The sequence below is a fragment of the Protomyctophum parallelum genome (genome assembly GCF_964188405.1).
Source record: "Protomyctophum parallelum genome assembly, chromosome: 2".
In the NCBI taxonomy this organism is placed as follows: Eukaryota; Metazoa; Chordata; class Actinopteri; order Myctophiformes; family Myctophidae; genus Protomyctophum; species Protomyctophum parallelum.
Genome location: NC_139699.1, coordinates 25,041,729 through 25,056,210, shown reverse-complemented (window position 1 = coordinate 25,056,210; position 14,482 = coordinate 25,041,729). Strand labels below are relative to the sequence as shown.

The following is a 14,482-nucleotide window of genomic DNA, read 5'->3' as shown; positions in this document are numbered from 1 at the left end:
ACACAGTGTGGTCACATCCTGTGTGGTCACATCCTGTGACATTCTCAGTCCCTTGATGAAGCGTTGCTCTTCACTTAATCACTTTGCATTGCATATTGCCAGTGGGGGAAAGTAACTAAGTACCTTTACTTAAGTACCGTTCTTAAGTACAATTTTGAGGTATTTGTACTTTCCAATTTCCAATACTTTTCCATTTACTCTACTACTACATCTCTCCTAGTTAGTTTTACTAGTTACTTTGCAGATTTTGATTATTGTTACAAAACATACACTAACCCTATATAGATTTCGGCCATTTGAAAATCTACAAGCTTGTGCGCGAGCATCACAGTCATTGAACTTATCACAGTTCCTGTTGACACGGTATAGTTCAGTCCAGTTCAGCAGTCTTTGTGACTGGAGCTCTTGCCATCCATTGCCCCAATTTAACCCTCTCTCTGCACGGAAGCATCTGCATTTCTTCTTTCTCTCTACATTTTGTTTTAGATTATTTCCCTCGTCTTTCTGTCCTTGTTTATGTTGAGCGGGGATGTCATATACAGTCTTATGAATAAGATAATAATAATAATAATGAGAAAAGAAGTGTTGTTCAATAATAAAAAGAGTCCGCACACAATTTTTATTCTTGAACTATCACTGTTTTTGATAATATGGCGCCCAGCCTGTTTTTCAGCCTCTTTTTCCACAAGAGAAGTGTCGTTGCCATGGTTTTATGAGCGATTCAGAAACGCACACACACACACACACACACACACGCGCGCACACACACACACACACACACACACACACACACACACACACACACACACACACACACACACACACACACACACACACACACACACACACACACACACACACACACACACACACACATGCATGCACTGTACCACAACAATAGAAGACAGATTGCACTAGCGTCCAACTATGAATGTGTGTGCACCTGTGTTGTTGTGAAACAGCTTGCTGCTGCTAACATTGGAATGGATAAATACAGTTTAAAAACAAAGTTTGGAAAAACGGAGAAAGTAAATGAAAAACACAATTATGGCATGCACCTTATTTGACTGAGGTACCCAGTAAGGTCTGGGTATTACGGGTTCATTTGGTTGCATTTTGTACGCTCTCAGAGTCAAATGAACACTTTAAACTGTTCATAATTCAAAGCCCTTTAGATGTGAGGATGACGTTGACTCAGCTTGTGATGAATATTCATAGTAGACCCTCAGGGTTTCCTCTCATAAGTAGTGCTTCATTTATATTATATATGTCATGTGAAGCATGACAACAGTGTGTGAATGTACCAGTGTTAATTTTGTTGACTAAGACTAAAGCCCTAACCACACCAAAGGGTCAAGACGGTTTTAGCGTTGTCCCTGTGGTGTGATATGTCTTGTTGCACATTGACCCACGTTGACCCTAGTGATTCAACGCATGGAATTTGAGTTGCATGGTGACCCTTTGGTGTGGTTAGGGCTTAAGACTAAAGACTTAGTCCTATTTAGTCTTCTGAAAAACCTTAGTCGACTAGCATCTTTCAAAATATAAGCGCTAGAGTGCCAGCAGATATGATTTTATTCTGAAAAGCCTCGCCTTCCGTTCACCCCCCAAAACCGGAGACATAATCTTCCATTTCGTGCTGGTCACGCTAAAGTCTCCTGAAGCGTTAGGGCCGATTCATACTGAATAAAAGTCGGTTCGGCTCTGTAGAGCCTACAATGTGACGTAATTTGAGGTTCTGGGGGGCCTAAAGTCGGCTCTTCGGTGCTACTGAATTTCTGACGAGCCGAAATCATTTCGGCACTACAGCGCCGAAACAGCTGTAAAATAGGAGTATGAATCGGCCCTTAATATTCCAAACGAGAGGCATGCTGAAGTTAGAAATGAAGTACATTGCCCATCTGGTCAAAACCATGGAGAGTTTCCTAGATTAGGAGATACGAGCCATTCTTTCTGAGCCGTAAACAAGGAAGTGAACGGCAGCATGTATGTGCGAAACAGCAAGGAGTACAGTGCAGAAGGAGAGGCCAATAAAAAAAAATTATGTTTTGTTTTATATCAATAAAAAAGTCATAAAGACGTGTATACACGCCCAAGGCCACCTGCGGTTTGATTAGAAAAGACATGTATAGCATACACAGCAAGGCCTTAATTGTGTTCATAAAAATAATAAGATAATGTGCGTGTGCGCAGGTGCTGTTGGAAAAGTTAGGCACCACTGGAACCGTCCATTTGTACACTCAGAGTTAAATACAGACCTGTATTATGTAAGCGTCCATTTGGAACCCTCTCAAGGGGACTCATTGAGGGGTCCCTTGACCCTACTTTTAGAACCACAGTTTTCCCCCGGTCTGGGCAATCGATCGATTCACCAGGCCTGATAACTCTACCATGGCAGGTTCTGTAAAACTGTCGTAGGTCTGTTGTAGGTATCTTACTCATTTACCTACAATGAATCAAAGCTAAAATGAATTTTGGTAACTGTAAAATGGCTAAACTGTGTTAATTAAATTCTAATTAAATTCTGAAAGTGTACCAATGTACAGTAATGTGTAGAAGTACAGATAGCTGCACCCCACACACTTATTTCATTCAATTATTCCATCTCCATATAAATAGACAAAAAAAAAAAAAAACAGATCCCACATGAAGTGAGCATTAATTGCATTAGGGAATGTTTTATCGACAGTGCATTTCAATGTTCAAAGCCTGCCCTGTGCTGAGGCTAGCAGCTGACGTGGTGGTGTGCATGTCCTGTGGCAGACTGGGCATCCATGGTACATTCATGTTGGGTCGATACTGATATGTCTTTATATGAGAGGCAGAAAACCAATCCTGTCCCAAATGGTTTTTATCTGTCTGGTGTCAAATAACGTCCCATGTGCTCCCTGGACCAGCCAAGACAATAGCATCCTCTGCCATATCTTGCCCGCACAACCAATCACAACTAATGGCAGCCATTAATGACGTTAAAGCACGACCCTCGAGTGTAATATTGCAATTATACAACAGTTACCCTTAAAAACAAACGCATCAACTCAATTTCATTATGACTAAGATATTCACTAATAAAAAACAAATGTAGCCACTAAAAGTATGTTCCAAGCACGCCTGATCTTCGGTGCATGAATGTGTGTGTGACACAATGGCACAATGCATAATCTATGTAAATCTATAAATGCTCCATTTTCCATCAAGGCATGTTATTAGATTAAATGGATTTATTTTTTTATTTTTAGACTTAAATAAATAAATAAAAACATAAAAGGTTGAAATAATTATATGGAGATACTGTACAAGGTTTCTGCCTGACAGCAACAATTTACAAAGTCAATGGACTGATCCGACTGAATCCCATCTACAGTATCATGACCTGTCCCCATTTCTCTCTCTATTGGATGGTGCCATGGTGAAAGAAATACTACAATGTTTTTATTTATTTGTTTTATTTATATATATATATGTTTTTAAAGACAGCTGCCTGGATCAGTCATTCTGTTACAGTATGTGAGGTGATACAATTTCTATCATAACTGATAAGCATTAAGCACGATGGAAACAATGGTTAAATAATAATAATAATTCTTAATCTGCCTGTGTTTTTGTGCTCTGGGAAAGGTCTGTTACAAGCAGAATTCATTCATAGAGCATAGTGTTACTTCTGCTAGACATGGCCAAAGCATTTCCGGGGGTCCCCAGCCGAAAACGTTGAGAACCCCTGATCTACAGTAATGCTCAGCTGTCAATGTGTCATATAGTATTTATAAGATTGTAATTGCCTATTCCTCCTACTCAAGAGTAGCATGGCAGGGCAAGGAGATCCCAGAACAGAGACATGAACAGAGACGGCAATCATAATGAGTGGTGAATATTGCAATCAGATCAACAGTTTTAACATGCAATTTAAACGTTTTATTTTGATGAAAGTGGTCCTGACATAATTATTATTGCCATTGCCTGAACAGCAGGCGTTCTGTAACTCAGCTCGTCTCGACTCAGCCAGTAAGTTGTCACTTACTGGATTGGAAGAAAATATCCTTCGCAGTATAATTTAAGTATTTGACATGCTTCACGAGAGCGCATTGAGGCCACCAAGAGACAGCAGACAATGATCAGCAGCCAGCACCCATATAAGATGATGTATTGAGCTGAATGTGTGTGTGTGTGTGTGTGTGTGTGTGTGTGTGTGTGTGTGTGTGTGTGTCAAGGTTGACGTCACGACTACCTAGTCGTTACGTCATTCCCTCCTTTTATAAGGCTTCGTGCCAGAATCATTATCTGACGAATTAAAGTTTACATTTGAGTTCGTGTAAGATAATATCCAAACCTTCATCACTTAACCCGAAACCGACGTGCGACCGTGCGTGCGTGCGTGCGTCACAATTATTACATAATTATCTAATCGCAATTATTTGAGATAATCGCAATTATTTTTGTAAAATCATCATAATTGTTTAAAAAAAATAAAAGAAAGAAAGAAATAGCAGCTCTACAAGCTTACCCTTCTGCTATAAATTATTAAATATGGCAGTAATTTCTTTGTACATTTAAGTTACACAGGTCATATCTGCCCTGTGTAATTTTTGATTATGAAGCCACCTGAAATTTCATTTTGTTTCATATTCATATCAGAGTTCCAATGTTCATTGCCAAAAACACAATTCAATCGTTAATCGCAATTATTTGTGTGACAATTAATCGCCAACTAAAATGTGTAATGGTGACAGCCCTATGTGTGAGACAGACAGACAGACAGACAGAGGGTCAGTGTGGCTTGGGGAGAGGAAATTATATATGCATAATGGAGAAAAATAAATAAAAAGCAAAGCGACAGCCAAAGATAGAGGGGGAGGTATGAGGAGAGTGAAGACAATATTTTTTGACATACTGTAACACTTAATTAAGGTCGAGTCTATAATTATCACATTTATAATGAATTTGAATGTGCTTGAGGCATTCTAACACAAATGTTTATAATCGCATGTATGACAACTTATCATGTAGTACTGGTCATAATGCATTATAAGCTCAGTGGAACAGCACATTATAACTACCATAACTTAGTCAGCTATAAAGTGTCTTTGTTATAAGTCGTTATGCATAATTATAAAGATTTATAATATAACTAGTGTAATGAAGCAGTATACTTTCATTGCAATACAATGCATTATACTGAATTATAAATGACAGTGATTATAATGCATTATAGACCTGACCTTTAAGTAGACTAAAGTGTTACCTGGTCGTTATTATAATCTGCTGTTCCACTCAGTTTATAATGCATTATGACCAGCACTTATATTTACTTGCGCAAGCAAAGCGCGCAAGTAATAGTTTCGCCCGGTCCGTATGCACCGTCCCAGCCAACCCGCCACTTTTGATGCGTATGCAAATAAAACAGCAAATTGTGCCTGATTTGCTGGGACCAGATTACATACATGACCATATTTCTTACGTCATCATTGAGAGCTAGTCATACATATATTATATATATATGTAATTTGTAAAATAAAATAGCAAATTGTGCCTGATTTGCTGGGACCAGAGTACATGGTGTGTATATGTATAACTAGCTCTCAATGATGACGTAAGAAATATGTGGATTAAAGGACCCAATGCCGGAGTGTAATTGGTCTTCGATTGTGACGTAATGACGATATGTTTTAGTGTTGGGAGGATTAAAGGTAATGTTCCTGTGTATACATGTATGTAACCTGGTCCCAGCAAATCAGGCACATTTTGCTGTTTTATTTGCATACGCATCAAAAGTGGCGGGTTGGCTGGGACGGTTTTTGGCGCAAAGTAACCACAGTATACCGCTAATCTACTTGCAAATTACATATATATATAGTATATGTATGACTAGCTCTCAATGATGACCTAAGAAATATGGTCATGTATGTAATCTGGTCCCAGCAAATCAGGCACAATTTGCTGTTTTATTTGCATACGCATCAAAAGTGGCGGGTTGGCTGGGGCGGTTTTTGGCGCAAAGTAACCACAGTATACCGCTAATCAACTTACAAATTACATACAATTTACAATTTACAATTTAGGCATTTAGCAGACGCTCTTAATCCAGAGCGATTTACAATAATCAAGAACAAAAGCATGGGAATACATCACAAAAGCATTTATCATAAAACATGCGTAAGCTAAGAAAGTAACAGTGGAATATCTATATAATGAGACTATACATATAAACTATATATATATACTACTATGCTATACATATGTACTATGGCGTGCTATGACTATATACAATGCAATTATAGTGCCGTCTACATAACATGCTATAAGTCTGTATCAGATGCTATCTAAGTCTACAGAAATGCTATCTAAGGGGGTAGGGTAAGTGCTATGGGCCATGATGGAGTCTAAAAAGGTGGGTTTTCAGACTACATATAGTATATGTATAACTAGCTCTCAATGATGACGTAAGAAATATGTGGATTAAAGGACCCAATGCCAGAGTGTAATTGGTTTCCGATGGTGACGTAATGACGATATGTTTTAGTGTTGGGAGGCACTGATTGACGTATACGTCACAATCCAAAGTCGTCACTTACGTATTCATTACAACATTATGTTTACATGCATAAAGTAGGTAGGTAGCAAATAGTTACACCTAATAATTAGACATTTCAAACGTTCCTTCACAGAGATACTGAGATTTCACAGTTTACAGCGGTCGAAAGTACTTGCGCGCTCTGCTTGCGCACTAGTTGGCCATTCATGGCCTACTAGTGTGCAACAAGCAAGTATACAGTCGACAGAGTGCAGTTCTAGTTATATATGTTGTTATAATTGGCTACTTCATAAACCTTGTTATGATGTTGCTGCCCAAGTGACTGGCCTCATAGCTTCAGATGGTGGAGTTGTTAAATATTTAATAAGTTATGTAAATATTTCATATTTTTTATATAGAACTGCTGTACATTTTTTAAAAGAGGCAATTTAGTAGTTGACCTTTTGAACAATACCTAGTCTTGCATAGCCAGACTACTATTCCACAATCTCTGAATGCTACAGTATAGAGTTTTGAACTACACCTCCCAATATACTATAGGCAGTAGTATTGCGGGTGAGGTTACCTGATTGTTGTCAGTGAGCTGCCTGATTAAGGGCAGATTTCACACTGTGTCCGTTAGATTCAAATTGTTCCCGAATACGATTGCCTGGTCCCCGCAGGCCATGATTCACATTGGCCTTGATTCTTCCACACCCGAGTACACTTCATTTAACTCTATTTCAACTGTACAGAGATTACACAATGCGGAGGGTGAAGGCGAGATTTATACACGCCTGGAGGAATGGTGCAAACTTCTGGAGGAAGGAGTAAATTGAGGTTTACCTGGAAGAGACTATACAAACGATGTTGGCGAGATTCCCTCGACGAGCCAGGGCCTTTATCGAGAAGGGATCCATGGGAGAGTGAGGAAGGCCCCGCGCCATTGGAGCCTCACGATGGCTGGTGCTGCCGACATGGGAGCCTTTGCGGAAGGGGCTCGTGGGAGAATGGTTAGTAGGTATGGTTGGTAGGCGAACAGCCCGATGGTTAGCGAGCCTCTGGATGGTTAGCCGGAAATCGTTTGCCGGCGGAGTCTGTTGGGATGAGAGTAAGGTTGATTAGCATGGCATGAATGAAACGTGAATGGAATGATTATTTAGCAGGCGTAGGAGCAGGCGTCCTCTCGACAGAGGGTTGCGCAATGAAGGCAATTTCGCCTGACGGAACAGGGGAGCTCCCGGCGGAGAAGGCCGACGAGGCCGGAGGACGGGCGTAGGAGCGGGCGACCTCTCGGCAGAGGGTTGCGAGATGGAGGCAATGAGTGAGAAGTTGTTTCACCTGACGAGACGGGGAACTCCCGACGGAGGAGGCCAGCGAGGCCGGAGGACGGGACGGGCAGCGTTTGGTAGGAGAGAGTGAGCGTCCGCGCTAGTGGGCGCCATGGACTTCTGGGCATCAGGCACGGATGCGGCAGAGGGTCTGACGTAGGAGAGGTAGGCAGAGGACGACCTGCGGCCCATAGATTTCAGGGTGAGGGCAGGAACGCCGCTGGCAGCAGCGGTGGTGGCAGCTCCGATTCTCGGGGAGTGGCTGGAGCAGCGGTCAGGAGGGAGACCACGTCTTACAAGCAGTGAGCAGCGAACTCTCTACGTCGACCTCAGACGAGCCCTCCAACGACGTCTCCAGTCATCTCGGTTCTTCGTACATCTGGCCAGCTCCTTTGTGCTTTCCGCACCGGTATCTTTCTTTAGTGCGTCCACGTAGGTAGATGTGGGATGACCTCTCGATCGACGCCCGTGCGTTGGTTCCCGCGGTGCGGCCTTGGCCGGGAGTTATTGATGGCGGTGGCAGTGACCAGCTAGTCTCATTCTCCTCACTGCTATCTTCTCTGTTATACTTGGTAATGCCCCGTACGGACGCTTGTTGGTGATGTGCTCATCCTGGTTGATGTTAAGTACCACGCGTGACATTCTGGTGCAGCACCCGTCCAGGGATTTCTGTGGGGCTTGTGTAAGTGTCCAGCATTCACGGCCGAGGAGGAGGACGGTCTCCGCGGTAGCAGGGAAGAAACTGCTCTTAACATGGAGGGGGAGGAGCACAGAGGAGAGGTACCCGACCACCCGACACGACCACCAGTCGTTGAGCCGGACCACACGGTCAAGTGCCGGACTAGTAGACGCCATGGATCTCTGGGCATCGAGCGAGACCTGTGCGTCGTGTTGATTGACGAACGCGGCAGACCCAAGGGGAATGGTTTGACGAACGTAGGTTTCTTGGGCTATGGCTGACGCAGTGGACGTGGAACCGAAATTATTAATAATGTTATGACCGACTGTGGGAAACTATTCCGCTTGGAATTCCCCCCCAAAACTGAAGTGGGAGCGTAGCACGGTGGCCTGAGCTTTCCGAGCAACGGAGGCTGCGAATAGGTTATGGCTTAAGGTGAGTGGTTTGAGACGTTGAGTGGGTGGTTGCCTATGTGTTTAGACATTACGGCGCGGTTGAGACATTGCGGTGCGTGGCTGTCGAGCTTAGCTGGTGCAGTGCGTGGCTGCCGACTGAGTTTCGCTGCTGCAGTGCATGGCTGCTGATGGGAATAGATTGCGGTGGATGGCTGACGAGTTCAGCTCGGTGGGGGTCCGTGTTGAGAGAACCGGTGGACAAAGAGGCCTAGCCGAGAACCTGGCCTTCCCGGCATGCGTGAACGGTGCTCGTTTCCCTGATGATCGCCGAGCAGGTAGCTGGACAGGAGGAGCACAAGCATAGAGTTAGTATGGACGGACCGACGTGGCAGTTGGAGTGAGAGTAGAATCTTAAGACTTAATTGACGCTGGAGCAGGAGAAACAATGCAGTTGACGGGTGAGTAACAGAGAAAATCTTAATTAGGTACAGACTCGGTGAGCACGGTCTCGCCATCGAGAAGGTCGTCATGGGTGGACCTGAATCCTGAGAGAAGACAGACTATGCGCCCACTGCGCGCGAATGAAGTGGAAAGCGAGCTACGCTTCCTAACCATGTGTCCATTGTACCGAGACATCAGAGACACGTACTTCCCACGGATTACAACCGCGTGGAGATTGAGAACGTGACCCGTGGCGAAAACTCCCATATCTGCTGGGCGAGGTACGACAATGTGCAAACGCGGCAGCAGATTTGAGATTTGCTGTGAAAGGAGAGGAATACCAGATGGAACACGACCACCCTGAAGACAAGCCATTTGTATGTTTCTGCACTATACCTGCATCGAGTTAGCGTGACTGTCGTGTTGAAAGCGGAAAGCGGTCGGAGAGGGTGAGTGGAGTGATGCGTGCTGCGGTTTAGTCATGTCGTGACCATGAGAGATGACTGCCTGCGTAGCATTAACTGAAGCTGGGATGCGACGGACGTGTGAATGGCAAATCAAATCTCGCGTTTGAGTGAAACGTGACGAGTCCTAAATGAGCGATTTAGGGAGACAGCGGGAAGCCACTCCACGCACTTGAGCCGATTCCTGAGCAAACGCAATGTGATAATCACACCCGTGAGAAGTGAGGGGCGCTGGTGAAAAAGGGCTAGCTCAAGTTGACTAGGTGATGGAAGGTCAAGTGAACGAACGGTGCCGGCATGAACAATAGATGCCGTGAATGATAGGAGACGGAGTGGCGTAAAGAGGGACAATATGGCAAGCATTTTCCCTTCATTGACAGTTGTCAATGTAATAATGGAGCGTTCTTTCTTGGCCACTACAGAGCTACGAGCTCACGACGTGAGGGTCTAACGTCGATCAGGGGGTTAGACATAATAGGAAAACCCGGAAATAAACCACAGCAAAATGTGACTTATTGAGCTGATGGTGGGAGCTCCGACCTGTGAAGCTCACACGGCTTGTAGATCAGCTAATTCAACGTGTTCACGCTCGGCGGCGTCAACTCCGCGTGTGTGCAGGAGCAGAAGCACCCACGGGCCACTGGCAAAATAATGAGCCAATATCAATATGCAGTAAATGCACCCACTGTCCACTGAAAGGAGAAACACTTTCCTCGTACGTTAAATGGTACGTCAATAAGCGACCGCCACAAAGCGACTGCTTTACTGTTTATCGTTGATCAAGGTACCAACCGAAAAAACAGGACTACGATTACGATCACATCTCACCACAATCCGCATGATTGAAGCATGAAATTGAGCAGTAGCAGATTGCCGTGGCAAGAATGAATGGGGCACCGAGTTGCCATGTTGGAGGAGACGAGCGGCCAGGTCCGCGAAAACAAGCCACAAAAACTAACTTGAATCATTATGAAAACGATCCGACAGCGTCAGATAGTTTACCATCATGTAAAACTGAGGGTGCTTCGAACGAACCGTGGGTTTAAACAACGGCGTTCACCCGGCAAGTGATTAAATAAAACAAGCCTAAGACGCTTATAATGAGCGGACGTGGAAACATGCCTGACGGGCACCGGACATACTCAGAGTAGTCTAGGATAGAGGCGACGCTAGTGTTGACTCCCGTGGCAACAACGAAATGCGGAAGTGCTCGTTCTATCCCAAGGGACAATGTTTGGAACTAGACGAAGCGTGTCGCCACTCTACACTGTGGACAGACTAGACGCCGTGTATGTTTATTCCTGCAGCCTTGATCTATGCTACGTTCGCGTGATGACCAGTAGCCTACTACCGTGAAAGCAACGTTTAGTGCATGATCGCCCGGACGCCACCTGTAGCAGTAGCGAGACTGGTGGCATGAGGCATTAGCAGGAGTATACAGCATAAGCAGCCTTTGTATACAGCAACGCGCAATATACAAAAAGCACTGAGCAGCAGCAAGCAAGCAAGCAGGGGAAAAAGGGGGCTATTGCGTGCGGAGCAGCATCGGAACGGAAACGAAATTAGGCTGTTAGCAGTTACGTTTGTTTTGTAAGTTGACCATTCGGGTGGATAAATAGCAGTAGCGAGCAATTAGAATGATACTGTATCTGATGGAGGCATGCAGGGCCTGGGACGCTGGCGAAACACCCGTCGGTGTGTCCTGGGATGAAAGCTGCGGCCGTGGAGGAATTTTGTTGACTTCATGTTGAACTTGGATGGAAATGACGGATGATGATGGTGAGCAGCGAGCTCTCGATCGTGTCTGTGTGCTACCTGAACGGAAGCACAAGTGAATGATGGGAAGGAGAGGACGTCTTTATAAAGGGGCGCGGATAAGGTAACGTTGATCTGATTGGAGCTGTTGAGTGACGCTATAGTTCCATCTCTCAGTTGAAATTACGTATATAACTAACACTCAATGCTTTCAATCGGTCCCGAGACTACCTCCATGCGGAATGGTTGGGTGATCCACTCCAATGGTACGCAGCATTCACACTACCACCACCTCTGCCAAGGGGTCCCGAGTGCGCACCCGGGACCATAGTGTGAATCTGATTTTTAGGGTCCTATTCTACAAAAAATAATTAACTCTTTTCTACGTTTGCAAGCTAGCAGCTGGGAAGTGTGAGAACAATGCAAGTAGACCATTTGCTAAATGTGCTGACCAGTTGAATTAACTACGTTCACTGCTGGAGGGTGCACTTGCTGTTTATGCCTATAGATGAATTTTATGGTATGTTTTCATTAATAATTCATATTAATCTTTTGCTTGTGATATTCTCAGCTAATTAAACCTTCCTCTGCCTACATAATGTCAGGCATGACAAAGGCCTGACATTATGCATGCTATTTTCTTTATTAATGGTGACGTGTGAAAAACCGGATACCAGCCTCCACATATTTTCTGTATTTACAGTACAAACTTTGAATTAATATTTGATATGGGAAAATAATGTCAGCTTTTTGTTTTGAAAACGTACGGTTCCTGTCAGGCCCACCTGGTTTTGCAATAGCCATTGATTGTACCTGTATGTCTGGCTGTGTCCCTTTCATGCCTATGTATGGAGATCTCACAGATAACAATGTCAGTAAATATGGTAATAATAATACAATGGAATCCATGATTCCCTGGCATATTTCAAGGCTATACAATTCTGCTCATAACTTATTTTACCCCTCCTCGAAGTAGACTAATAGTCACATTATAAAAGTCCAGTTTAATGTAAATTTGGAATGGGATGTGGGGGCTGTAAGGGACCGGGATATCGGATAGGCCTGATGGCAGCATGCACAAGTTCGGTTTAGTAGTTTACAAGATTAGCTGCAAACAGACACACAAATGCAAGAATCTTCTGGCAGAGATTAATGATGTCCGCAGAAGGCCTGTGCTGCAGCCTTACATTTATTCTAGCTACTATAGTGCCGTTAGCACAGTGTCATAGCAGCCGGATAAGCACAGCTGCAGCTAATACAGTTCATCTTGGGTAGCCTACTTTATTTCAGTTGTACCAATTTACATTTAATCCGATTAACTTGAGTCATGCAAACTTGAATGCAGATTAACAATAAAGCCATAGAACATTGAATTATTTTTAGAGAAATGCAAACATTGTGTTTCAGTTTACTTTAGAGCCATGCACACATGCATTTGAGTTTTACATTCAGTTCAAACGTTTGAGTAATGCAAGACTCTGAACTATTATAAGGTCCAAAGGTCCCATTCATTTTCACCAGAGAAATGAGATAAAAAATGATCCAGATGTATTCAACACACACTATTTAACATCAACATGATTCTAATCTTGCTGAAGCTTATTTTACATTTTGACAGATATAGATATGTGATAGATATACATATTTATTCCAGTATGGCTGGAATAAAACTACAAGTGGTCACACTCACACCAGACAATGTAATGTCCCTGTAGAGATGGTACACTAGGCTCGATGGAGTACTGTAGAGATGGTACACTAGGCTCGATGGAGTACTGTAGAGATGGTACACTAGGCTCGATGGAGTACTGTAGAGATGGTACACTAGGCTCGATGGAGTACTAGTGTATTTTTGATACCAGAGATTTCAGACTTAAAGTCTCTTCGCATCTCAATCAATTTATTTCTCTCTTTCCACCTCTCTGTTCCACACAACAACCTTTTCCTCTCTTCTCTCTCCTCTCCCCATCTCTCATTTTTTCTATTCTCATTTCTCCACTCATATCCTCTCTCTCCTAATCTCTCCTCCTGGTCAATTTTTGTTTTCTCTTTTTGTCTCTGTAATCATTAATCAAATCCCTCTCATCCACAAGCTCAACCTCCTTGTCTCGTGTGTCTTTCTCTTCTTCCCTTCTTGTTTTCCTCTCATCCCCAGGTCAGTAGAGGAGGAGTTGGAGGTGGTGTGGCAGGCAGCGACCAGGGAGAACCAGACCATCAAGGAGACTCTGTTAGAGTGCGGCCCCAACAGGATGCTCCTCTGTCAGGCTTTTCCTGACCCTAGCCAATCCTCGTGGGCCCCAGAGGAGGAAGAGGAGGCGTGATACCCCCCCTCCCTCCTCGTGGGCCCCAGAGGAGGATGAGGAGGCATGATACCTCTCCCCCTCCCTCCTCATGTCCACTTTCGCTTCTCCCAGATAAGCTCAAGGTCTCCTCCCTCCTACCCTCCTATGTCTCCTGGCTCCTTTCCCTCCAGCGGAGCTCCATGTTTGATTTGAACTCACAGACACAGACTGACTCATCTGACAAGAGAAAATCACAGACTTGATTTGTATTCCCAAGACAGAGAAAACCACCTCTTACACATAATGAGTTCAGGAAGTAACCACTGTGGAGCCATAACCCCAGCCACATTATCCAGTCCATTCTTTAAAACAGCAAGTTGAGAAACTTCCCTCTGGAAAAACCTCAAGAACAATATCTACCCTGCTGAAGTGCCCGTGAGCAAGGTGTCAGTTCCCAACAAGCTCTGGGGGGTCTTGTGCTGTGACCCTGTGCTCACATTTGTATGTGGAACAAGCAAGACGGCAAGGAATGGACACTCATTCAGAGCCTAATGCTCCTTCATCAGAGTAAACGGCACTGAAACATGTATGCTTTTTACAGTGTTATACATGATTGTTAACATATCA

At 43.9% G+C, this 14,482-nt stretch overlaps 1 protein-coding gene across 1 annotated transcript in view; it reads left to right on the top strand.

Annotated features, from left to right (window-relative positions):
* Positions 1 to 13,955, top strand: part of cep89 (centrosomal protein 89) — a 116,504-nt gene extending 102,549 nt beyond the window's left edge. The window contains exon 20 of the mRNA XM_083760042.1: positions 13,729 to 13,955. Within this exon, the coding sequence (XP_083616168.1) occupies positions 13,729 to 13,894 (166 nt within the window). The 3' untranslated portion in view covers positions 13,895 to 13,955. The remainder of the gene's footprint in view (positions 1 to 13,728) is intronic.
* Positions 13,956 to 14,482: the final 527 nt, after the last annotated feature.